Below are 25,769 nucleotides of genomic sequence, written 5' to 3'. Positions count from 1 at the left end.
TTTTTCTTTCGAAGTAATTCGCAATCACTGTGAAAATTATATATTTTATATATATGTGTGTGCGAGAAGGGGAGCAGATGGTAGTTATTTTAGACATGAACGTGAGCGTCCAGAGCGTCAACTACCTGGTTTTCACACTTGGTAAATATTAATATTTTCTCCATTATAAATTTATCCTTCAAGCATATATTCATTTGCAGATAACTCATGAACACCTGATGCCCCGTCACTCATACTGAAGGAGGCAGTATTTTGATAAATTAGACATGTGCAACACTTAGGTAGCTTTTAAGAGGCACCTAAGTTCTTCCGTCTAATAACGTTAATTTTTGCACTATAATCTACCTTGTCCATAGTTACTATCGCATTTGCTTTGTTTCGTAAGGTGAAGTTCAGGATCTTTCCTTAATTCATGGTATAACTTAAATCTTTGAGGTAAATAAACCCTTCGTGGAAGGTTCCTTGATGTTGGTGAGGGGCTCTTGATTTAGGGAATTGGAACTTTTTAGTTTAATATGTTTATTATGCACCCCATACCCATCCTGTGGGCGGTAGTCAAAAGATTACAGAGGTACATAATTGGTCCAGGGACTGGACTCCAAAGTTTTGATAGCTGACCAAGTTACAAAGATAATGAGCTCCAGGTAGAGCTGGTCACACTCATGAATAATTGCAAAGGTAATGAATCATAAACACATTAATCATGAGAATTTACAAAGGTAATGAGCTCCAGGTAGAGCTGGTCAAAATCATGACAAGTTACAAAGGTAATGAACTAGATCTGGTCACAATCATGACCAAGTTACAAAGGTAATGAGCTCCAGGTAGAGCTGGTCACACTCATGAATAATTGCAAAGGTAATGAATCATAAACACATTAATCATGAGAATTTACAAAGGTAATGAGCTCCAGGTAGAGCTGGTCAAAATCATGACAAGTTACAAAGGTAATGAACTAGATCTGGTCACAATCATGACCAAGTTACAAAGGTAATGAGCTCCAGGTAGAGCTGGTCACACTCATGAATAATTGCAAAGGTAATGAATCATAAACACATTAATCATGAGAATTTACAAAGGTAATGAGCTCCAGGTAGAGCTGGTCAAAATCATGACAAGTTTCAAAGGTAATGAATGATAAACATGTTATCACATGATTACAATCATAGACAAATTACAGAGTAATGAGCAGTTAACAAACATAGCAGGGAATTCATCCATTGCCCCAACAACAGATGTTGCTAGGTGCCTGTCTCTCCTCGGTAGACAGCCATTGCAAACAGCAGCAAGTTGCCCCGGGATCTGCTGCTTGCACGAGCACCATCGACCCTCCCCAAGAGGTCCAAGAAGCCAGTGACTCCGTTAGCAGCCCGATGGAGAGCTGTCCTAGGGACATGTCAGCGTCCTGGTGGACCCCAAGAATTGGAACTGTGCTCCAGTTCCCTGAATTAAGCCTGAATGCCTTCCACATCCCCCCCCTGAGCGCTGTATAATCCTACGGGTTTAGCGCTTCCCCTTTGATTATAATAATAATAATGAGGTAAATAAAGATATAATTGTGTTCTAGGTTGAGGGACTGATTACCTCAGTCTCCTTCAGATCTTCGTATTGGACTGATGAAGCCACTGTGTGGCGAAACATTTCCACAATAAATATATCCAAGTGTTGCACATTTGTCTAATTTATCAAATATCGGTTCTCTGAGCCATTTATCTACATGAATGTTTGAATTATCTGAGTATTCTTGACCATTGAAAAATGTCACGCTTGCATTATGTATTAGTTAAATTTTCATTATTTACCACCAGTGTCTGCATGACTTATGGGTTTAGTGCTTAGTTTTGATTACCACCAATGTAACTTATAACGGTGTCCCGTGGCCTGGTAGGCAGCGCTCTTGCTTCACACACTGACTGTCCATGGTTCAGTCCCTGGCAAGGATGGAAACATCGGGCATATTTCCTTGCACCTGTTGTCCCCATTCACCCAGCAGGCAAGTAGGTACCTGGGTGTTAGTCGACTGGTGTGTGTTGCATCCTGGGGGACAAGATTGAGGACCACAATGGAAATAATTAATAATCTACTGTTCAACTATAAAATAATTACTGTCCTACTGTACAACTATGATAAAATCCTTAGTGTTAAGTAGACTGTAAGCCAATAATGTTAAGTTGGCCCATAATGCCTAGGCATAATAGAGGCTCTCTTTGCATTGCAACCTACTATTGCAAGTATAAAATCTCAATGTCCTGTTTGCAAAGACATAAAATAAATAAATAAGAGAGGCAGTCCTCTATGACGCACTGCCTTTCTTGGTTTATCCTGGGTGGCTAACCCTCTGGGGTTAAAAATCCAAACAAAATCCATACTCATTTAGAGTGCAAGGAGAGAGTGATTCACAAATAATCATTCAAATATAGTTTACGAAAAATATTTCCATTTATATTCTTGATGTAAAAAATTTTTAAGGGAAGGATTTTTTGAGATCTTGCTCAGAATTTTCAAATTCAAACATGATGAGCTTGGATTGCCTGTGCAGTTATTTTTCAACTATATTTGACTAGGGATATATTAGTTTTAAACCTTAATATTTTTTCTATACATTTGAAATTTGCATTAGTACACCTTGTATAAAAATTATAATATGTAGTAGAGAGTTTTGCAGACAGGAGAAAAAAATAGTCTTTTGTTCATGTGGGTATGTATATTTACTGTACACAATTTATTAATTTGTTTGCAATTTTATATTTTCAGTTACAAGCAACACTATTTGTGATGGATTTCCAGCATCGCGCAGGAGGAAAAACAGGTGGTGGTGGACAGGCATCATGGTCAGAGAGTAATAGAGACCGTCGAGAGCGATTGCGTCAGCTAGCTCTCGAGACTATTGACCTAAACAAGGATCCATATTTTATGAAAAATCATTTAGGATCATATGAATGTAAACTATGCCTCACCCTTCACAATAATGAGGGAAGCTACTTGGCCCATACTCAGGGCAAGAAGCATCAAACAAATTTGGCAAGACGTGCTGCCAAAGAGGCCAAGGAATCCCCAGCACAACCTGCCCCAGAGAAACCCCGTGTTGAGATGAAAAAGTTTGTTAAAATTGGTCGTCCTGGATACCGTGTTACTAAACAGAGAGATCCAGAGACTGGACAGCAGAGCTTGCTGTTTCAAATTGATTACCCAGAAATTGCAGACAATGTAGCACCTCGTCATCGCTTCATGTCAGCCTATGAACAAAAGGTAGAACCTCCAGATCGTAAATGGCAGTATCTTTTGTTTGCGGCAGAACCATATGAAACCATAGCCTTCAAGGTGCCTAGTCGAGAAGTAGATAAATCCTGGACAACTTGGAACAAAGAAACAAAGCAATTCTTTTTACAATTTGCTTTTAAAATTGATCCCAAAGCCAAAATGATTCCTCCAGCTCCTCCACCACTTTCAGGACCACCAGGTCCTCCAGGTCCACCAGGACATCCAGGTATGCCCCCACCGCCTGGGTTACCACCACGCCCACCCATGATGCCTCCTGGGCCTCCACCTCCAGGCATGCCACCTCCACCAGGACCCCCTGGCATGCCACCACCACCCCCAATAAGACCACCAATGAGACCCATGATGCCGCCGCCTCCTGGACCACCAGGACATCATGGACCACCGGGTCATCATGGGCCACATGGTCCTCTGAGACCTCCTCCAGGCCCACCTGGCATGGGTCCTCCTCCTGGCATGCGTGGGCCTCCACCACCACCTGGAGGCCCACCTCCACCTCCGCCACCATTTAACCCAGTTCCTCCTCCACCACCGTCAGGTGGAGTACCTCCACCTCCACCACCTAAAAACTAGGGTTTTATGAATAGGTATTGTATGTGCAGTGATCACTGGAAAGTTCTTTCAATCTGCTTAAAAATTCAAGTGATGGCAAAAGATTAGGGAAATGGCAGACTAATTAAGAATAATGTTAAGTAGCTGTATTTTCAAATTTGCAATTTTTACTATAAAGACAAATACAGATTGGCAATTAAATTTTGTTTAATTATATCCTACTGGATTGTTTAAATTTTTGAAATCTCAGTATATTAAATTATATTAAATTATAGATTACATATTAATCTCCCCAGTGCTAGATCATGGGGACTTGAGCAGTTTTGTACTTTAGAACCCAGCATCCCAATTTTTTGGCCTACCTAATAGGGAGATTTTTACTTTTCATCTTTAGTGCTTCCCCCTTGATAATAATAATAATAGAAATTTACTTTTCATCCCTTGTGGGGTTATCACTTATAACAACTAATAATAATTTACCTTTCATCAAAATTTGCTGAATTCAGTTATAACCAACAAATTACCTATCATTGTGCATAAACCAAATCTGGCCATATTTAAAAATGGAACCCCTCATGGAAGGTTCCTTGATGCTGGTGAGGAGCTCTAGGGAATTGGATTTGTGCTCCAGTTCCCTGAAATTGAGCCTGAATACCTTCCACCCCTCCCCCCCAGAACTGTATAATCCTACAGGTTTAGCTCTTCCCCTTGATGATAATAATAATAATGTACAATACAGTAATAATAATTATGCAGTACATTATTTAAATTAATTATACATCAAAAATGGCACAATGCACAAATAACTGGCAGAGAGAGAGAAGAGCTTACATTATTATTATAATCAAAAAGAAGAGAAGCGCTAAACCACAAGGGCTATACAGCGCTGCAGGGCAGGAAAGAAGCGAGGGTATCAGGTGGCAAAAGGAAGATGGGTGAGTAATGGGTTACGGAGAACAGCGGGGCAGTGGATAGTGCAAGGGTAGAGGGCAGCAAGAGATTGAGGTAGAAAGGGTTGAGGGGAGTGCAAAAGGTATCATCATCAGAGTTTGTGGAGTAAATCAGTCGTTGTCAAGAAGTCAATGAGAGAGTCAGGATTAGAGGAGGGTCCATCAGCAAGAAGGGAAGGTAAAGAGAGAGTAGTAGAGCGGAGACGACGACGGAGGTAAATTCTGAGTGCTCGTTGATAGAGAGGGCAGTCTAATAGAATGTGCCTAATCGATACTGGAACTTGACACTGCTCACAGAGAGGAACAGGGTGCCTCTCCATGAGCTACCCATGAGTAAGACGAGTGTGGCCAATGCGAAGGCAGGAGAGAGTAGTCTCCCAACCTCGGCACTGATGACAAGAAGACGGCCAGTAACCTATGCTTGGTTTAATAGAATGAAGTTTGTTACCGAGCAGAGTTGACCAACGTTGTTGCCAACGGGTGTGAAGGTGGGTAGCTATTACAGCAAAATAGTCCGGAAATGGAACACCTCTATATGAAATTGGCAAGATGTACTGCTGACCGCGCAGCAGTGTCTGCCTGTTCATTGCTTTGTACGTCAACATGACCAGGGACCCAACAAAAAACAATATCTTTATGCTCGGTAGAGATACGGCGTAGCCAAAGTTGGATATGGAGAAATAGGGGGGTGAGGTGTATCAAATTTCCATATAGCCTGTAGAGCACTAAGGGAGTCTGAGACAACCACAAATGTTGACACAGGCATAGATGTGATACGAATAAGAACTGCAAGAATAGCATACAATTCAGCAGTAAAAATGCAAGCCGAAGACAGTAGATGCCCTCACATGATGCTGTCCGGAAACACTGCTGCGAATCCGACGCCATCAGAAGACTTAGAGCCATCTGTGTACACTGTGATGGCATGAGAATGAGAGTGGAAGTGATCAAGAAAAAGAGAGCGGGAAGCCACCGTAGGCAGTTGGGCTTTCGAGCAAGGGAGTGAGAAAGAACAGACCCGAACAGCTGGAACTTCCCAGGGGGGTAGGGAAAAGTGAGACGCTACATGAACATATATAGGTGGTAACTGAAGGGAAGACAAGACCGAATGTAGGCGAAGTGAGAAGGGACAGAGCAAACAGGGGTGGCGAACAAATAAAGAATGCCTACTAATATCGGTGACCGTTTTATAAAAGGAAGGATTGTGGAGATCGTGAGAGCGTACATAGTAGCGAAGGCAATGGGCATCACAGCGATCAGACAAGGATGGAACATTTGCTTCTGCATATTATTATTATTATTATTATAATCAAAAAGAAGCGCTAAGCCACAAGGGCTATACAGCGTGCTTCTGCATAGAGGCTCTCAACTGGAAGAGCGAAAAACACCAAGGCATAAACGTAATCCTTGGTGATGAACGGGGTTAAGGCTACAGAGTAGCTTACATTTTAGTCCAACTTGGACCATTTACAAAGTCACACTAACACAAAAGTGTATTATTGACATTTATAAATGGTCCAAGTCAGACTGAAACATCATCTTTAGCTTTTCTTTCTCCTATGTGCGGGTTATTTATATTGTTCCTGTCACAGTATTGGGCCTTTTTGTTCTTTACGGCACAACAAACCCCTCAAAGTTTCTTAATACCAGCTAAGAGATTTTGACCTAATCTCTTTCAACTGAGCTGATTCCCACTCATTCCCTATGGGTCTGCATGACAACTGGTTTAGTTTCCCCTCATAATTATAACAAAACCTAAACCAATCTGGATTATTCAGTGCTTTATAGTAAATGAGTGCTAATGTTATGGAAGTGTGGAGGGATACAAGTGTGAAAGGAGTGTGTTTTAGTTGATGCACCTGGCATCATTGGAGCCTGTCAAGTTCATTCCCTGGAAACTACCAGTTACCCTACTTGGTGCACACCCCCAGGATGGAGTGTGTGCACCAGGTAGGCGCACACCCCAAAAAAATTTGTTACTAGACTAGAGTACCAACTGTACAGTTGTCTTTCATCCAGTAATATCAGTTGCCAAACTGGATCCACTGACAACCTGTAACACAATCACTTTAGTACCAGCAACAACAGTAATATTAATACAATCATTTAAATACTAAATAAGCACTACCAACAGAAGCTACTTTAAATGGGGCTGATTGTGGTACTTTTACCCTTCCTACTAGCTGTATTTCACAAAAGGGAAAAGTTTCCCTGCTAGAGGTGCCAAACGAGGAGAAAGAGAAAGTTGGAGAGTATCGAGATTAGCTCTGAGGAAGAAATAATAGATCTAATTCCTTAGATCAAGAGCCTGTACACCATACCTGGAGTATACCTTGGGGAGACAAAACCTGTTAATTTTAGTAATGTGTAGTGGTCTATCTTCTTGGGAAAATATAATTAACTGGAAAAAAGTAATAGTAGTGCACAATACAGCTGGGTTTCAACCTGCCACCTGAAACACTGAAAGCCAGTGAATGTACAGTATTTTGTCGATATACAACAATTTAGGAAAAAGAAAGGCAACTATCCTTTTAAATTTTTAATGGATTGTGGAACTTTAAAGTTTTAAACATACAAAACTTTACAGTAATCCATTACAGTTTATAAAAATACGCAAAAGGATGAGCTTCACTTCAATGAGCAAACCAATGATACACAGCATGATAGACCACTCCAGTACACCTAAAGATACAAAATATTTTATAAAGTTTGCACTGATTTTTTCCAATGTAATATAACTTCTAATGTTGTCAGTGTATTTTTTATGTAATCAGCATTTATAGAGAATACTTTTGAGAAATTATTGCAGTATTTAGTCAAATATAATTCTGTTTGCAGTAATAATAGCTACCAGTATGGTATACTGTACACAAGGTTCTCATAATATTAGAAATGAAGACATGTCCTGATCAAGTAACTGACAGTAATAAATGCAAAAATAAGCCATAATTAAGAAGCTGCTTTTCTTTATGGTGATAGTGTGCTTTACATAAAAAAATAAAGATTCTGCACGAACTGAACACTAAAACCTAAAACTACACACAAAATTAACAATATTTTATGGAAGTACTTAATGCTTGGATAAAAGTACACAAAGTAAATATATATAACCTAGCAATTCCTCCTTAAGTGAAGAGTTCACTCCAAGACGTACATATGTTATATACGATTCACATTTTGGGACAAGTCAAAATACACTTTTATGACAAATTTTGACTTCCAATCAACATAAGAATAGACATTTTCTACATCTTTTGTCACAGAATATTCAATGAAGAACACATACAAGCAAGTCTTTGTATAATCAAGAGCATGTACAGATACCTAAATCTTAGGTGAGATAAAAGAAAAAAATTACCTTACACTTAATATTTGCACCAACATTCAAAGCTGTGCTTTGTTGAATGTGTCAGTGAATAAGAAGCAGTCATTAAAGTCAATACAATTACTATGCCTTTGTTTTTGTTAAAATACAACTTAATGTAAATAAGAATATTTGCTGATATATACATATTTTTTGCACTTTTGGTCTTAATTTCATTAAAAGTATGTATTTGATAAAGGTGTCAATGGAACTGATGCCATCAATAAATATTGTTATTTTAAATTTGCTATTAGATTTTTCTCAAGAGTACACTGAATTAGATACAGTAACACAGTAGTTTACTTAACTTTCTGACAATGTATGTATGATCTAAGACATTTTCAAAAATTCTGCAACAAATTTCTCTATTATAAACTAAGAACTGAAAATCAGTTTGTACAAATTTAAATGGCTAATAATTTTTCCTTAGTTATAATAATAAGCACTTGCTGTATAATGATGATACATTTATTTCACTATGAGCAGCTCTGTGTGTGTGTGTGTGTGTGTGTGTGTGTGTGTGTGTGTGTGTGTGTGTGTGTGTGTGTGTGTGTGTGTGTGCGCGCGCGTGCTCACCTAATTGTGGTTGCAGGGGTCGAGACTCGGCTCCTGGCCTGTGTGTGTGTGTGTAGTACGTATATGTATATATGTACGTATGTATGTACATATGTATGTATGTACGTATGTACATGTGTATGTGTACATATGTACATGCATGTATGTGTACATGTGTAGTATGTGTGTGTGTCTATGTATGTACATGTGTGTACTCACCTAGTTGAGGTTGCAGGGGTCGAGTCCAAGCTCCTGTGTACTCACCTATTTGTACTCACCTATTTGTGGTTGCAGGGGTCGAGTCACAGCTCCTGGCCCCGCCTCTTCGCTGATTGCTACTAGGTCCTCTCTCTCCCTGCCCCATGAGCTCTATCATACCTCGCCTTAAAACTATGTATGGTTCCTGCCTCCACCACATCACTTTCTAGGCTATTCCATGGCCTGACTACTCTATGACTGAAGAAATACTTCCTAACATCCCCTTTGATTCATCTGAGTCTTCAACTTCCAATTGTGACCTCTTGTGTCTGTGTCCCATCTCTCTGGAACATCCCGTCCTTTGTCCACCTCGCCTATTCCGCGCAGTATTTTATATGTCGCTTATCATGTCTCCCCTGACCCTCCTGCCCTCCAGTGTCGTCAGGCCGATTTCCCTCAACCTTTCTTCATAGGACAATCCCCGTAGCTCTGGGACTAGTCTTGTTGCAAACCTTTGCACTTTCTCTAATTTCTTGACGTGCTTGACTAGGTGTGGATTCCAAACTGGTGCTGCATACTCCAGTATGGGCCTGCGTGATGGTGTACAGAGTCTTAAACGAATCCTTACTGAGGTATCGGGAACGCTATCGTAGGTTTGCCAGGCGCCCGTATGCTGCAGCAGTTATCTGATTGATATGCGCCTCAGGAGATATGCTCGGTGTTATACTCACCCCCAGATCTTTTTCCTTTAGTGAGGTTTGCAGTCTTTGGCCATCTAAACTATATTGTGTCTCGGGTCTTCTTTGCCCTTCCCCAATCTTCATGACTTTGCATTTGGCAGGGTTAAATTCAAGGAGCCAGTTGCTGGACCAGGCTTGTAGCCTGTCCAGATCTCTTTGTAGTCCTGCCTGATCCTCGTCCGATTCAATTCTTCTCATTAACTTCACATCGTCTGCAAACAAGGACACTTCTGAGTCTATCCCTTCCGCTTATGTCGCTTCCACGTATACCAAGAACAGCACAGGTCCTAGGACTGACCCCTGTGGAACCCCGCTTGTCACAGGCGCCCACTCTGACACCTCGTCGCGTACCATGACTCGTTGTTTCCTCCCTGTCAGATATTCTCTGATCCATTGCAGTGCCTTTCCTGTTATGTGTGTCTATGTATGTGTGTGCACTTGTGTATGTATGTGTGTATATGTATGTATAATATCCACAAATTGTATACTGTACTAGAATATAATTTTTATCTATTTTCATCCTAATCCCTATACCATATTAATGAAAATGAGAACAACTTTTAAGCCTCAATGCAACACTGCATACCATGAAAAACAAATCTGAAGATCTCCAAAGTTTCATACAGTGTACAGAAGACAGTATCGAGATATTTTCTAATGATACCCAATTTTGAGGTATGTCAGCGCATCACCTATATTATATAAAAATTCAGAGAGATTTCATTTGCATTTCAGTTTAGCTAAACTATGACACTAGACACCTAAAGCAGTTACAAAGCAAGGCATATGACTAGCGTGGTACAAAACCAGAGTGGCACTTGGCAATACTACAACTTTTTGTGACAAGTCTCTCAATTCCTCTTCATATTTCACAAACAAAAATATAATCTCACCTTTAGAGTAAAAATAAAAGAGCATGGGGAGATTCAATAGTCAGTTTATCAGTAGCAATTTACTAAAATTTTTCTTAATTCTTAGATACTTTTTAAATTTATAAAAAGAAATTTGGCAATTATAATTGCATACAAGATTTTTCTAAAGATTTATTCATACATACTCAGATAAGATGGAAGACAAAGTCAAGAAAAATAATATACAGTAAATATATGCTGTACTGTATATACATACTGTATTCACATCATGCTTTTAAAGCTGAACTTCTGACTTGTCATGCTCAGAAATTATTATTTTACAAAACAAGCAAGGTACTCTATATTAATTTTACTATAAACCCATGATAATCACTCTGAACATCATAAGCCTAATATATTTCATTGTTACATGACACTGAGCAAATTTAGGCTGTCCTTAGGATGGGCAATGTAACAGTTTTTAATTCAATTGAATGGTAAATTTGAGTAAGGTTAAGTATGGTTGCCAAGTTAGCGTTGTAAAAAGATTAAAAAATTGAATGTTAATTCAAATGTATGCATCTTTCATTACATAAATCCACAGAATATATTAAAAGAAATGAACTGTTTGACCATTCTGGCTATAAACCACAATATTCAGTACAATTCACATACATATTGTGATTTTTAAACCTGAGCAATCAAACAAGCCATATTTAGGTAAAGATATATTTTTTCTCATGGACTAATAGGCCTATAGTACTATTACCATTTGATAATATGCACATTTTTAATTTTTGCACCAAAACTAACTCAACAGCCTGGCCAAACCTTGCTAAAATTTGCCTAATACAATATCTTACTCCTGCACAGGCTATGTAATATATGCCTATACTGAGTTATTATTCAATGTCTACAAAATATTGTATATATATATACACAGACACACATACATATATACATGTACATACAGTACATATATGTACATATATATGCACATACATATATACATAAATCATACAATTTTCATGGAGTTACAGAAAACGTAAATATATGCATGACTTGTTTGAAGATGAAAGTCCAAAAGTTCTGGCAAAAGAGCATGATAATAATATATATAAAAATAAATATATACAGACATATATATGTCATGTCGAAGAGGTAAAACTGGTCAGTTAGCAAGAGCTCAATTAAAATTAAATCCTTTCTATATTTTTCTCTTGTATGTTTAAAGATATATTTTTTTCATTTATGTTAATGTAAAAATTAATAATTTTGTACCAAAAGAACCTTAGAAAACTTACCTAACCTTATTATAACAATTTAATTTAGCCTAATCCAACTAAATATATTTTAGATAAGTTTACAATAATAATAAACAAACACAATGAAATATATTTTTTCCACTAGGATCAGAATGTTTTTTGTAAAATTACTGCATACACAAATTTTTGCTTGCCTTATTTGGCAAGAAGAGCATTGCTATTTAAGCCAAAACTGTAATTTTTACCTATTCGGCATGGCATATATACATGTATATATAAATATAATTTATATTTATTAAATAAAACAAAATGTTGTAACCAAATTTGGTCCACTATTATTAAAGTGGATGTTCCTCATATTTGTATTCTGCTCCAGCATCTTCAGATCATATTCACACAGTTCACATTGTGTACGGACATGCACAACACTGCTGAATTCAAAGACACATGTGGCTGTCTAACAATGAAAGACAAAAACTAACTTATCACATTTGGAAAAGATAATTCCGGTTTCTAAATATTTTAGGCTATGAGATCCCCTCTTATTTCCTTCTATTATATTTTGCACAACAAGCTTTGGTATACATGTGTATCCAATTACCAACTTGCTACATTTGAGAGGTTGAGCACTGTATAGTGACTGTAGCAATGCCTTCAGTAACTCATGATCTCACTGTGTGTTCCACTAACCAATCCCTCACATTCAAATATGAGCATTTTGAGAAATGTATACATGTAAATGCATGTGGAAGTGAAGTATTTTTGGTAAATGCTGAAAAATATACACTTTTAATTTCTAGTACCAGTATGTTCATAAAACACAAAATATTATAGAGAATCTAATATATACCCTACAGGTTTCCTCAAGTCCTCATAAAAATGTACAAGATCCTATACATAACATGTCCCCCATGCTCCATTAGGTACATTCACTGCAAGATTGATATTCTCATGACCTATTTGCAGCATGTTCCTGCAAAACATACTACATATCCCAGGTTCCAAGTGAGCAAGAGATATGTAAAAAATAGTGGTGTCAATTTATAAAAAATCATAAACTGTACAAGTGATGATGTGATTCATCACTTGCATAAGCTTATTAGTTGGATTAATAGTCACCTTGTGCCAATTGCATTTCATTTGTAAACACTTCATACATTTATATTTCCACTCTGTATTTTATTGATCAAATCATTATCTAACATGGTCACCAGTATTACATGACCACTTGTGGATCTGGCATTCAAAGCAGCCTCAGGAAAGTTTTTCTTACATAAACAGTATCTGAATTTTACTGTGTGGTCTTGTAGAATTTTCTGTAGACACGAGAAAATTTGTAGAGTATAGCAGAGCATTATTGATGATTTGATTCTCTTCTGCATACATATTGCCTTTTACTGACATATCTGTTGACATTTGGTGCTACTAAACAATATTTATTACTGTATTTTGCCATATCCCAAGACTCAATTAATGGTCTATATAACATCAAGTTTAGATTTCACATACATAATAGCTACCTCAGCAATTCAATGTTACCACTCCCACTAAAAAAAAAACTATGCTAGCTAATGCTAAAAAAGTTATCTTAATTTTTTAATATGAAGAATAACAGTCAATGACTGTAAGAAACAAAAGATATTCCATATTTATGACTGAAAGGAATTAAAAACCCTTATTTGAGGTAAAGTAATACCATTGTGAACACCCATTCAATGCTGTAAGAAATTAGCAGTTGCGTGTCTTAGGTAAACATGACTTTTTTTTGGGGGGGGGGGAAAGAAAGAGAGAGAGAGAGAAGAAGAGAGAGAGAGAAGAGAGAGAGAGAGAGAGAGAGAGAGAGAGAAGAGAGAGAGAGAGAAGAGAGAGAGAGAAGAGAGAGAGAGAAGAGAGAGAGAGAAGAGAGAGAAGAGAGAGAGAGAGAGAGAGAAGAGAGAGAGAGAAGAGAGAGAGAGAAGAGAGAGAGAGAGAGAGAGAGAGAGAGAGAGGAGAGAGAGAGAGAGAGAGAGAGAGAGAAGAGAGAGAGAGAGAGAGAGAAGAGAGAGAGAGAAGAGAGAGAGAGAAGAGAGAGAAGAGAGAGAGAGAAGAGAGAGAAGAGAGAGAGAGAGAGAGAGAGAGAGACAGAGACAGAGACAGAGACAGAGAGAGAGACAAAGAGAGAGACAAAGAGAGAGAGAGAGACAGAGAGACAAAGAGAGAGAGACAGAGACAGAGAGAGACAGAGAGAGAGACAGAGAGAGACAGAAACAGAGAGAGACAGAAACAGAGAGAGACAGAAACAGAGAGAGACAGAAACAGAGAGAGACAGAAACAGAGACAGAGACAGAGACAGAGAGAGACAGAGAGAGAGAGAGAGAGAGAGAGAGAGAGAGAGAGACAGAGAGACAGAGACAGAGACACAGAGACACAGAGACAGAGACACAGAGAGACAGAGAGACAGAGAGACAGAGACACAGAGAGACAGAGACACAGAGAGACAGAGACACAGAGAGACAGAGACACAGAGAGACACAGAGAGACACAGAGACACAGAGAGACACAGAGACAGAGAGACACAGAGACAGAGACACAGAGACAGACAGAGACAGACAGAGACAGACAGAGACAGACAGACAGAGACAGACAGAGACAGAGACAGAGACAGACAGAGACAGACAGAGACAGACAGAGACAGAGACAGAGACACAGACAGAGACAGAGAGACAGACAGAGACAGAGACAGACAGAGACAGATAAAAGTGTGAGAGTGGACAGCGAGTGTGTGCATGCACACACAAGCACATGTACTCACCTATTCACCTATTTGTGGCTACAGGGGTCGAGTCTTAGCTCCTAGCTCCACACGTACGTACGTACGCACATGTGTACTCACCTAGTTGAGGTTGCAGGGGTCGAGTCCAAGCTCCTGGCCCCGCGTTTCACTGGTCGCTACTAGGTCTCTCTCCATGACCCATGTACGTGTGTGTGTGTGTGTGTGTGTGTGTGTGTGTCTGTGTGTCTGTGTCTGTGTGTCTGTGTGTGTGTGTGTGTGTGTGTGTGTGTGTGTGTGTGTGTGTGTGTGTGTGTGTGTGCGTGTGTGTGTCTGTGTGTGTGTCTGTGTGTGTGTCTGTGTGTGTGTCTGTGTGTGTGTCTGTGTGTGTGTCTGTGTGTGTGTCTGTGTGTGTGTCTGTGTGTGTGTCTGTGTACGTGTGTCTGTGTACTCACCTAGTTGAGGTTGCGGGTGTGTGTGTGTCTGTGTGTACTCACCTAGTTGAGGTTGCGGGGGTCGAGTCCGAGCTCCTGGCCCCGCCTCTTCACTGATCGCTACTAGGTCACTCTCCCTGAGCCGTGAGCTTTATCATACCTCTACTTAAAGCTATGTATGGATCCTGCCTCCACTACATCACTTCCCAAACTATTCCACTTACTGACTACTCTGTGGCTGAAGAAATACTTCCTAACATCCCTGTGAGTCATCTGTGTCTTCAGCTTCCAACTGTGTCCCCTTGTTACTGTGTCCAATCTCTGGAACATCCTGTCTTTGTCCACCTTGTCAATTCCTCTCAGTATTTTGTATGTCGTTATCATGTCCCCCCTATCTCTCCTGTCCTCCAGTGTCGTCAGGTTGATTTCCCTTAACCTCTCCTCGTAGGACATACCTCTTAGCTCTGGGACTAGTCTTGTTGCAAACCTTTGCACTTTCTCTAGTTTCTTCACGTGCTTGGCTAGGTGTGGGTTCCAAACTGGTGCCGCATACTCCAATATGGGCCTAACGTACACGGTGTACAGGGTCCTGTGTGTGTGTGTGTGTGTGTGTGTGTGTGTGTGTGTGTGTGTGTGTGTGTGTGTGTGTGTGTGTGTGTGTGTGTGTGTGCACGCACGTGCGTATCTGTCTGTGTGTGTCTGTGTCAGAAAGGAAGTGGCTTTGTAATCAATACACGCCACTCTCCAATTCTGTCACATACATACTATCAGTCAGCAATATTTATATGGATTTAACAAACAATTAAAAGGAGAGAATAACAGTGGTTAACAATAATTAAAACAGTCTTTCCAGTTTTGGTTAGTAACTTCATTGTTAGTTACATATACAATGACAGAACAGGTACTTTTATTTTTATAGTGAATTTTATGCTGTCTAAACTATGAATTCCCTCTTTCTCTCATCGCTTCCCAAGATAATTAGCTACATCATGCACCACCTTTAACCAATATTCATTTATTAAATTCAAATTATTCCCCACCAGGACACGTTAAATGGAGAAAATTATATCTAATATAGCAAACCTTCATTTTTAGGTAGAGCCTCTGGACTGCACATTATGCAGTCACAACACTGACACATAGTATATTATACAGTACTGTATTTTATTAGGAATATACTATGTCAAATTTAAAATTAAAATATAATTTTCTGTATTATCAGAAAATCTTTTATTAATCTCTACAATATTTTAAATAAAAGGTCTCAATACAAAATACTTAAATATCATAAAAACAACAAAATTCACTCATTATAAAAATATATGTTAATTACTATATAACAAAAAATACACATTCCAAGTTCTAAATACTTTTTTCTACAAATTCTAGGTTTTATCTAGCAATGACAAATCAAAAGTAACAGACAAAATTCAGTTTTTATGGAAAAAATATTAGGAACCTCGTTTCTTATTTTGGGTAAAGAAACTGATCGATAACATCCTTTAAATTAACAGGTCATCTCTTCCCAATAGGCAATACACACACAAAATACCTTACAGACAAACACTGCATGACCAGCCTTGTTGGAACCTTTTGTTATATATTAATTTTGATATTCTGTTCATAATGATGATGAAAAGCACCTCTATAGGAAAAAATATGCACACATATACCTGTACTAGCTGAAAATTATTTATTATATATAACCTCTGTTTATATTACAGTGCCTGAACTCTGAAGGATGGGTGAAGATGTTACAGTTCAGAGGATCATTTGAAGTGTTACGTCTATGCACTTCTGGGAAAAGAGTTATTGAATAAACAACCATGAACATTTCCTTCTTTTCTTTGGTCACACTGACTTGGTGGAAAATAGCCAATGTGTTAAAAAAAAAAACTTCCTTATCACAGTTACCAACCAACATAATATCATATTAGGGATCCAATTAGATATACAACTATAAATGGTAATAAATGAGAACGCTGAGTATAATCAGGAATAAGCACTGGATGCTTCATTTATCAACGCTCGGAAAACACATCTAAGTTTTTTTTTATCACGTCGGCCGTTTCCCACCGAGGCAGGGTGACCCAAAAAGAAAGTAAAAACCCAAAAAGAAAGAAAAAAAACTTTTATCATCATTCAACACTTTCAACCTATGTATCGGAAACTAAAAACCACCAACCTTTTTTTCAGTCCCTCCTGTCAGAAATCAAGTCAGGGAAGTATGAGATGACAGTAACAAACTATTTTATTTCTAATTGGTTGTGAATTGTTCCTGCCATGTTTTTATGGTTTACTGATTTTGTAAAAACTCTCAGGTCATTATCAACCATCTTTTTGTGTGACTGAACTAAAAGTGCTAGTGCCATCGCTACCACCACTGCCACCAACACCTTTTACCACATCAGCCTGTTTCAAGACAGACAGATCTTTAGCACCTGGTTTTGTAATTTCTAAAAAAATTCCAAGCAATAAAATTCTGGTCATGTAGTATATGACTATTAGATTTAATTTAGAATTATTATTATTATAATCAGAAAGAAGCGTTAAACCACAAGGGTTATTTAATTTAGAAGCTACCTTTTCAGTAGAAATTTTAAGATACCTTAATTCTATATTGCACTCGTGAATCACATTACTGAATTTATAAAAAAGAATTCAACTTTATGCAAGCACCATCTTTTAAAATAGAAGAAATGACCTTATACACAAGTTTAATAAAAAAAAGTAATCAAGGCAAAGGATATTATAATAAAATCATATATGTATAATTAAATTTCAGAAAAATAAAACTTTCCTAGGAATGATTACTCATATTACACTGTACTGAATACAATATTTAAATTCAGCATACTTTATACATATTTTATCTTTTCAAATATCTCAAAATGGCATATCTCACGTTGTTTGCTTGTCGTTACCCACTTAAAACACACATTACAATGTATTGAGAAGAAGAGCGTGTGCTCAGAAATGATTACTCAGTAAACATTTGCAAAGTCCTCTAATTCAGGTTATACCCTAATTCATTATCTCCTATACTGTATAAGAGTAACCATTCTTTTTTTATCAGTTTTATTTCTATCTATAACTCTGAAGCTTTGTTCCAGACTGGTAACTTCCCCGTTCATAAGATGTAGAAACTGCCATGAGCAGTGGAAGAGTGAGGTAAGATCAGGTTTCTCCAAGCCTATTAGATAAAAATATTCTCATATTTACAATGATTCTCAAAAAAAAAAAAAAGAAAAAAAAAAGGCTCTTATAAAAAGTAAATGTCTGACTAAAGGCAGACAATTACCCAAGCTTCTGGCACAATTTATCCTATGCTGTTCTATTCTGCACATTTTCTTCCTCAGTATGTTGCTAATGATATACAAGTTTAGTCAACGAGATCAGGCAACAGCATCTGAAAAACTTAACATACTGGCTTGACTCTTTATATGAGTAAAGGAAACTGGTCTCAAGCCTACAATAAGAAGTTTTAGTACAGTACATTAGAAAAAATTCCCCAGTGGCAAGAGCCAAGAGGGCTATAATTTTTTTTTTTTTTCCTGCATCTTAGTAAATTGCCAAAATCATCAGTGTTCTGTAGACTAAAACAATTAATTAACAACTTTGCTTTAATTTTCATCAGTGATCTGACAATTTCACATACACCTTATCTTTGGCAAGTTACCTTCCTTTACAAATACCTGTAGTCCATCTCAGAAACGTAAGTTTTCTTATTCCTTCAATTTTATTGAGAATACAAATAACATGCAAGTTTTTCTTGCTTTTATCATTATTGTTCAGTTTATAATAAAGGCTTCATTTCACTTATGCTTACTAAAACAGACACATCAATGTATGAAGCATTACCAACAGCAAAGGCAAACTCAATTTACCATGGAAGAATGCTATACGAAATAGAGTACACGTACTGTACTTATAATTGTGAAAATAATAAAAGTATAAAAACAAAGTGAAAGAGAATTTTAAAAATTTAATATTTTTAATTGTTTTAAGGCATTATTTACCAAGGTTCATGTGTTGAGTTTGCCATATAAGCAACACCACATATTAACCAAAGAAGAAATACATATTCCTGTATTGTTTCACGCTCGTATTATTTTCTTCCAACAATTAACAGTGTGCCAGTCCAAGATTTCTTGACTGAGTTTAAACCTCGAATGCATGTGCAGTACCTTAATCCCATTTATTCTGACAACCTTTTATTTTCAGCCTTCATTCAAATTTTGTTGCCTCGGCTCTATTGTACAAAAAACAAGACTATAAATACAGAGGCAAGACTTATACACATCTCATCCATACACATTAGCTTAAGCAGAACAAGTCTATTGCTTTTTAGTTGTACTTTTATGCCTTGAAGACAAATTTTTTATATAAACCATTCGGAAGAAATGGAAGTAATGTTACATTTGTATGAAAATGTTGGCAAGTTACATTAAATATTTCAAATTACATCCAGTGATGTTATGACTTGTCAATGTAGCACCCTGATAATCACACATCCAATAATGTTATGGCCCATCAAAGTGATAATCAAATGATCACACACACACACATACTAGCTCTTTGCTCCCGTGCACACTAAATTTCCTTTTAAGACCTATCCAATTTACATATAAAATGTGTAATACTGAACTCTAGTATCTGTGCATCTCTGGCAAGACAGTGATGGAGTGAAAGATGGTGAAAGTGTTTCTTTTCTGGGTCACTGTACCTCAGTGGCAAGACATTATTGCATTAAGTAAACAATAGCTTTAAAATAAGTAGCAAACTTACACAGATGAGAAAAACTACTTTCTATAGTTTTTCTCAAAACTATATTATAAAACTGCTGTTATTTGTTATTGGTTCCATGGATCATCGACACAGCAGTCCATCCTAACATCAGGTCTCCTAAACTCGAAAGGAAGTACAATATTACTTAATTAAAACTACTGTATTAAGAAACACACAGGAAACAGATTATTGTGTACTGACTACAAACAGAAATTTGTAATATTTACCTGCTATCCTTCACATTCATTCAAGAGAAAGATCAGCAATCTTGCCAGAGTATACAGCATTTAACAAGTTACTGTTTCACACTTTCATGGCAGGATGGTAGTACCTCCTTGGATGGTCGCCGTCAAATTACTGAACTTATAAACTGATAGCCTTAAAAATTGTAGTCGATTATACAAACAGGATTACAACAAATGGACAAGGTTACAAATAACCATCATGCTTCCAGCTAATCTAGCTGGAGAAATCAACAGAAGAAATTCACAGCAATCCCAATTACATAACTAAACAACATAAAGACAAACAGTACACATCATATAGTAACAAAATATGAAGCACATTTATATAAATTGCACCTCATTAATTTGCACGAGCAGAATTCGTTAAAATACTCAAGCATTCACATAATTTACATGCATACATGCAAGACTCTGTAACAGACAGGCTGGCAGATAGTCTTATGATTTAATAATATCACTTAGCAAAATATCAAGAGGTTGCAGCTGAATGCTTTGTCAAAGTTGTCATGACATTTATTTTTGACTTTGTGACTAAATCCTAAATAAATCTATTTACAATGCATATTCACAAATCATAACATATTTACCAGTCTTGCATATACAAAAAAGGCATTTTACAATGATAAATGAACACTTTTGGCAGAGTACAGTAATATAAAAATGGCTATGAAGTTGACCTACATATGAGAGAGCATCTGTCCTCATGTTCTAAACGTGAAACATTCTACATACATTCCTGAAACCTTTCCCCTGTCACATAGATATATTGAAGGCAAACTTATCACAAATTGAAAATATGATTCATCATCTTAAGAAAATATGAGCTATAATTTTAAAACAATGGCACTCTACATTTTAACTTTTTAATTCACACTCCACAGAAGTTATTAGACCTAAAGAACAGGAAGTGTTGCAAAATTCTTTTAAAAAATGATGTAGTCAGCAGTTATGGCTTCAAAAGCACAAGTAAAGTTAACCCTTTACACTCCTGAATTACAAAAAAAAATGAAATGCAGCAAGAGAGATTAGCAAAGAAAGGTGTATATGCCAATATCAGCTGTGATGTGCAGATAACAGCTGTTGTGCCCAATACAGTGCCTAATATACGCTTACTGCCAGAGAAAAATCAAAATGAATAAAGAAAAGAGCACATATTCAGGCACAATCAGCCACCAAAAACAGTGCCGTCCAAATTCATTCGGATAAAGTATTCGACTGTTTTATGAAGTAGATTAACTAATATGCAGATTTAATTTATTTAGTACAATATTATGCAGAATTATATATATATATATAGCATTATAATAGTCATAATTCACATCTGAACTTATTTTTTCTCATACTACTTTTACTGTTAGTGAAAGTCATACTGTAGTCAAAGGTTTTGGTAAAAAAAAAAAAAAAATTACCGTTATAAATTTCAATAAAAGGTACTTATCTATCCCTCCATACTCTTTTTCTCCTGCTTTTATCTCTTCCTTTCTCTTCAACTACCTCGGCATGTGGAGCTCATAACATCTCAAAGGATGCTATGCTTGCTTCTCTACTTGCTATGCAAATCACCTGGCACATTTCTATATCAAATGCTTATAAGAAAAAGTAAAGCAATGCTGCATGTAAGCATACTCCAAGCATGTGATGCAAAATTACATAAGAATTTAACCAAAGACGTGATTAATTATCAAGTCACTTTGCTCAATTGTAATATATTTTGGAATCAATGGAGCAATTCCCTATTTATATGTGAAAAATAAACGTACATGTATTAGCAAATAAATATACTGGAAAATTCTGTTTTCAACAGATTAAAGTTTTAAATTATCTTTAAATAAACACAAATTTCCAGTGACTACAGTAATTTACTAAATTATAGTACACTGTACAAGAATTTTATGAGTTACAACTTGAACATAAGGATTGATAGTAGATGCAATATCACCGAGAACATACGAGTTCCATAACAATAAATCCCATTACTACTACATTTATTATTATTATTATAATCAAAAAGAAGCGCTAAGCCACAAGGGCTATACAGCGCTGCAGGGTAGGGAAGGAAGCAAGGGAATTGGATGGCAGAAGGGAGGGGGGATGATCAGCAGGTTACAGAAAACAGCGGGGCAGGGGATAGTACGGGGGTAGAGGGTAGCAAGAGATACAAGTAGAAAGGGCTGAAAGTATCAGAATTTGTGAAGTAAGTCAGTCGTTGTCAAAAAGTCAATGAGAGAGTCCGGATGAAAGGTGGGTCCATCAGCGAGAAGGGAAGGTAAAGAGAGAGCAGCGGGGCGAAGACGACGACAGAGGTAAATTCTGCGTGCTCGTTGATAAAGTGGGCAGTCCAACAGAATGTGGCTGACTGATAATGGAGCTTGGCAATTCTCACAGAGAGGAGCAAGACGCCTCTCCATGAGATATCCATGAGTAAGACGAGTATGGCCAATGCGAAGACGGGAGAGAGTAGTCTCCCAACCTCGACACTGGTGATAAGAAGACGGCCAGTAACCTATACTCGGTTTAATAGACTGAAGTTTGTTGCCGAGCATAGTAGACCAACGTTGTTGCCAACGGGTGTGAAGGTGGGAAGATATTACAGCAAAATAGTCCGTACATGGAATACCTCTATAAGAAACTGGTAGGTCATGTACTGCTGACCGCGCAGCAGTGTCTGCCTGTTCATTGCCCTGTACGTCAACATGACCAGGGACCCAACAAAAAACAATATCTTTATGCTTAGTAAAGATGCGGCGTAGCCAAAGTTGGATACGGAGGACTAAGGGGTGAGGTGTATCAAATTTTTGTATAGCCTGTAAAGCACTAAGGGAGTCTGAGACAACCACAAATGATGACACAGGCATAGATGCAATACGGATAAGTGCTGTAAGGATGGCATATAATTCAGCAGTAAAAATACTAGCTGAAGATAGTAAATGCCCTTGTACGACGCTGTCCGGAAACACTGCTGCGAATCCTACGCCGTCAGAAGACTTAGAGCCATCTGTGTACACAGCAATGGCATGAGAATGAGAGTGAAAGTGGTCAAGAAAAAGAGAGCGGGAAGCGACCGTAGACAGTTGGGCTTTCGAGCAAGGGAGGGAGAAAGAACAGACTCGAACAGCTGGAACTTCCCAGGGGGGTAGGGAAAAGTGAGATGCTACATGTACATAGAAAGGTGGTAGTTGAAGAGAAGACAAGAGCGAATGAAGGCGAAGAGAGAAGGGACGGAGTAAGCAGGGGCGGCGAACAAATAAAGAATGTCTACTAATATCAGTGACCATTCTATAAATGGAAGGATTGCGGAGATCATGAGAGCGTACATAGTAGCGCAGGCAATGGGCATCACGGCGATCGGATAAGGATGGAACGTTCGCTTCTGCATAGAGGCTTTCGACAGGGGAAGAGCGAAAAGCACCAAGGCATAAACGTAATCCTTGGTGATGAATGGGGTTAAGGCTAGAGAGAGTAGCAGGAGATGCCGCTGAATAGATCTGGTCACCATAATCAAGTTTCGATAAAATAAGGGTGGAATGTAGGTGAAGGAGGGTTCGACGATCAGCTCCCCACGAAAGATGAGCAAGGGTTTTAAGAAGGTTCAGCCGGCTGTGACAAGTTGCCTTCAGAGAGGTAATGTGAGGTTTCCAGGATAACCTACGATCAAAGAGGAGGCCCAGAAACTTGACTGTATCACGTTCAGGGATACGTGAGCCATAGAGGTACAAAGGATGATCAGAGATGACAGAGCGTCTAGTGAAAGTGATTTGGTGGGTTTTAGTGCTGGAAAATTTAAACCCATGTGTGGTGGCCCAATTGGAAACACGGTCGACTGCATGCTGGAGAGAAACTGTAAGGACGTGACAGTCAGCGCCTGCACAGGCAATAGCGAAGTCATCAACATAGAGTGATGACCAAATATTTGATGGAAGACTAGAGGCCAAATCATTAATAGCAAGGAGAAAAAGTGTTGTGCTCAGAACACATCCCTGGGGGACACCTTCAGCTTGGACAAAGTCCGGGGAGAGCACATTATTAACCCGAACACGGAAATGCCTGTCAGTTAAAAAGTTCTTAAGGAAGGATGGTAGATTGCCTCGAAGGCCTAAGGAGTGGGCTTGGGCTAAAATATTATACCTCCAAGTTGTGTCATATGCCTTCTCAAGGTCAAAAAATATGGCAATAACTGAGTGGTTATTCGCAAAGGCATTACGAACATACGTATCCAAGCGCAGTAAGGGGTCTATGGTAGAACGTCCCTTACGAAAGCCATATTGACGAGTGGAGAGACTGTTGTGTGTCTCTAAATACCACACTAAACGTCTATTTACTAGACGTTCCATTACTTTGCAAACTGCACTGGTAAGAGCAATGGGACGATAGTGGGAGGTTTCATGTCCCGTAGTGCCTGGTTTGCGGAAAGGGAGAACAATGGCGGATTTCCACAGCTGTGGAAGAACTCCTTGTGACCAAATAAGATTGTAAAGGCGTAATAGGACTGCAAGGGCTGACTGATGTAAATGTTGTAGCATACGAATATGAATGTCGTCGGGCCCAGCTGCCGATGATCGACAAGCTGAGAGTGTTGCCTCCAGTTCTTGAAGTGTAAAAGGCACATTATACTGTTCTTCTCTGAGAGAAGAAAAGTCCAAGGGTGCTAACTCTCTGGCAGACTTTGAGGAAAGAAATGAGGGGCATAGATGGAGTCCCTGAGAAATACGGACCAGATGATTGCCAATTTCATTGGCAACATCTAGTGGGTTTGCTATATCAACACCGGCAACCCGCAAAACAGGAGCCGGGTCAGGAGAATATTTACCACTCAGTTTTCGTACTTTTTTCCAGACTGCACTCATAGAGGAAGCAGAGGTGATGGTGGAGACATAATCTCGCCAGCAAGTGCGTTTAGCGTCACGGATGACACGGCGAGCGATCGCACGCTTCTGTTTAAAATCAAGGAGTCGCTCTGTGGTTCTATTGTACCGGTACCTGCCCCATGCAGCGCGCTTCAAACGTACTGCACGAGCACAAGCAGGAGACCACCAAGGCACGCATTTCTGAGAATGCCTGCCCGAAGTTTGGGGTATAGAATGAGAAGCTGCGGTGAAAACGGAGGACGAGAAGAGGTGTAAAAGCTCATCGATGGAGGACGAAGAAGGAACCTCTTTAAAAACAGTCAGGTGTGAGTAAAGGTTCCAATTTGCCCGATTAAATTGCCAGCGAGGGGTGCGAAGAGGTGGCGAATATGAAGGGGAAGTAAGAATGATTGGGAAATGATCACTGTCATGTAAGTCCGGGAGAACAGACCAAGTAAAGTCTAATGCGGCGGAGGAAGAGCAAACTGAGAGATCGATGCAAGAGAGAGTATGAGTCCGAGGATCAAAATGGGTGTGAGTACCTGTATTTAAAACATGGAGGGGGTGGGTGGCAAGAAAAGCCTCTAACTGAATTCCACGGGAATCACAGTGAGACCCTCCCCAGAGGAAATGGTGGGCATTAAAATCACCAAGTAACAGAATCGGTGGCGGTAATGACGAAACAAGGAAGGCAAAATCCGGAATAGATAATGCCCGAGAAGGAGAGAGATATAAAGAACAGAGTGTATACCACCTATGTAAGTGGATACGGGCTGCTGTGTAATGCAGCGAAGTATGAATAAATAGCTGATGGTACGGAATATCAGTGCGGAGAAGAAGGGCACTTTCATTAAAGGTCCCATCAGGAAAAGGATCTGAAGAATACAATAAATTATAGCCTGAGATGTGAGAAATAACAGCAGAGTGTAATTTTGGTTCCTGTAAGCAAACACCA

General features: G+C 38.6%; 1 protein-coding gene across 1 annotated transcript; it reads left to right on the top strand.

Annotated features, from left to right (window-relative positions):
* The first annotated feature begins 9 nt into the window (after positions 1-9).
* Positions 10-4,032, top strand: Sf3a2 (splicing factor 3a subunit 2). The gene is made up of 2 exons (XM_053789271.2): positions 10-141; positions 2,755-4,032. Exon 2 carries the CDS (start codon positions 2,776-2,778, stop codon positions 3,850-3,852), a length of 1,077 nt encoding a protein of 358 aa, XP_053645246.1. The 5' UTR covers positions 10-141; positions 2,755-2,775; the 3' UTR covers positions 3,853-4,032.
* The last annotated feature ends 21,737 nt before the right edge of the window (positions 4,033-25,769 follow it).

The sequence above is a fragment of the Cherax quadricarinatus genome, chromosome 44 (assembly GCF_038502225.1).
Source record: "Cherax quadricarinatus isolate ZL_2023a chromosome 44, ASM3850222v1, whole genome shotgun sequence".
Taxonomy (NCBI): Eukaryota; Metazoa; Arthropoda; class Malacostraca; order Decapoda; family Parastacidae; genus Cherax; species Cherax quadricarinatus.
The sequence above is the reverse complement of the archived record's forward strand: the minus strand, read 5'-3'. Positions and strand labels throughout refer to the sequence as shown.

Coding starts and splice junctions, on each gene's coding strand:
- Sf3a2 (XM_053789271.2), top strand. CDS start 2,776: ATGGATTTCCAGCATCGCGCAGGAGGAAAAACAGGTGGTGGTGGACAG.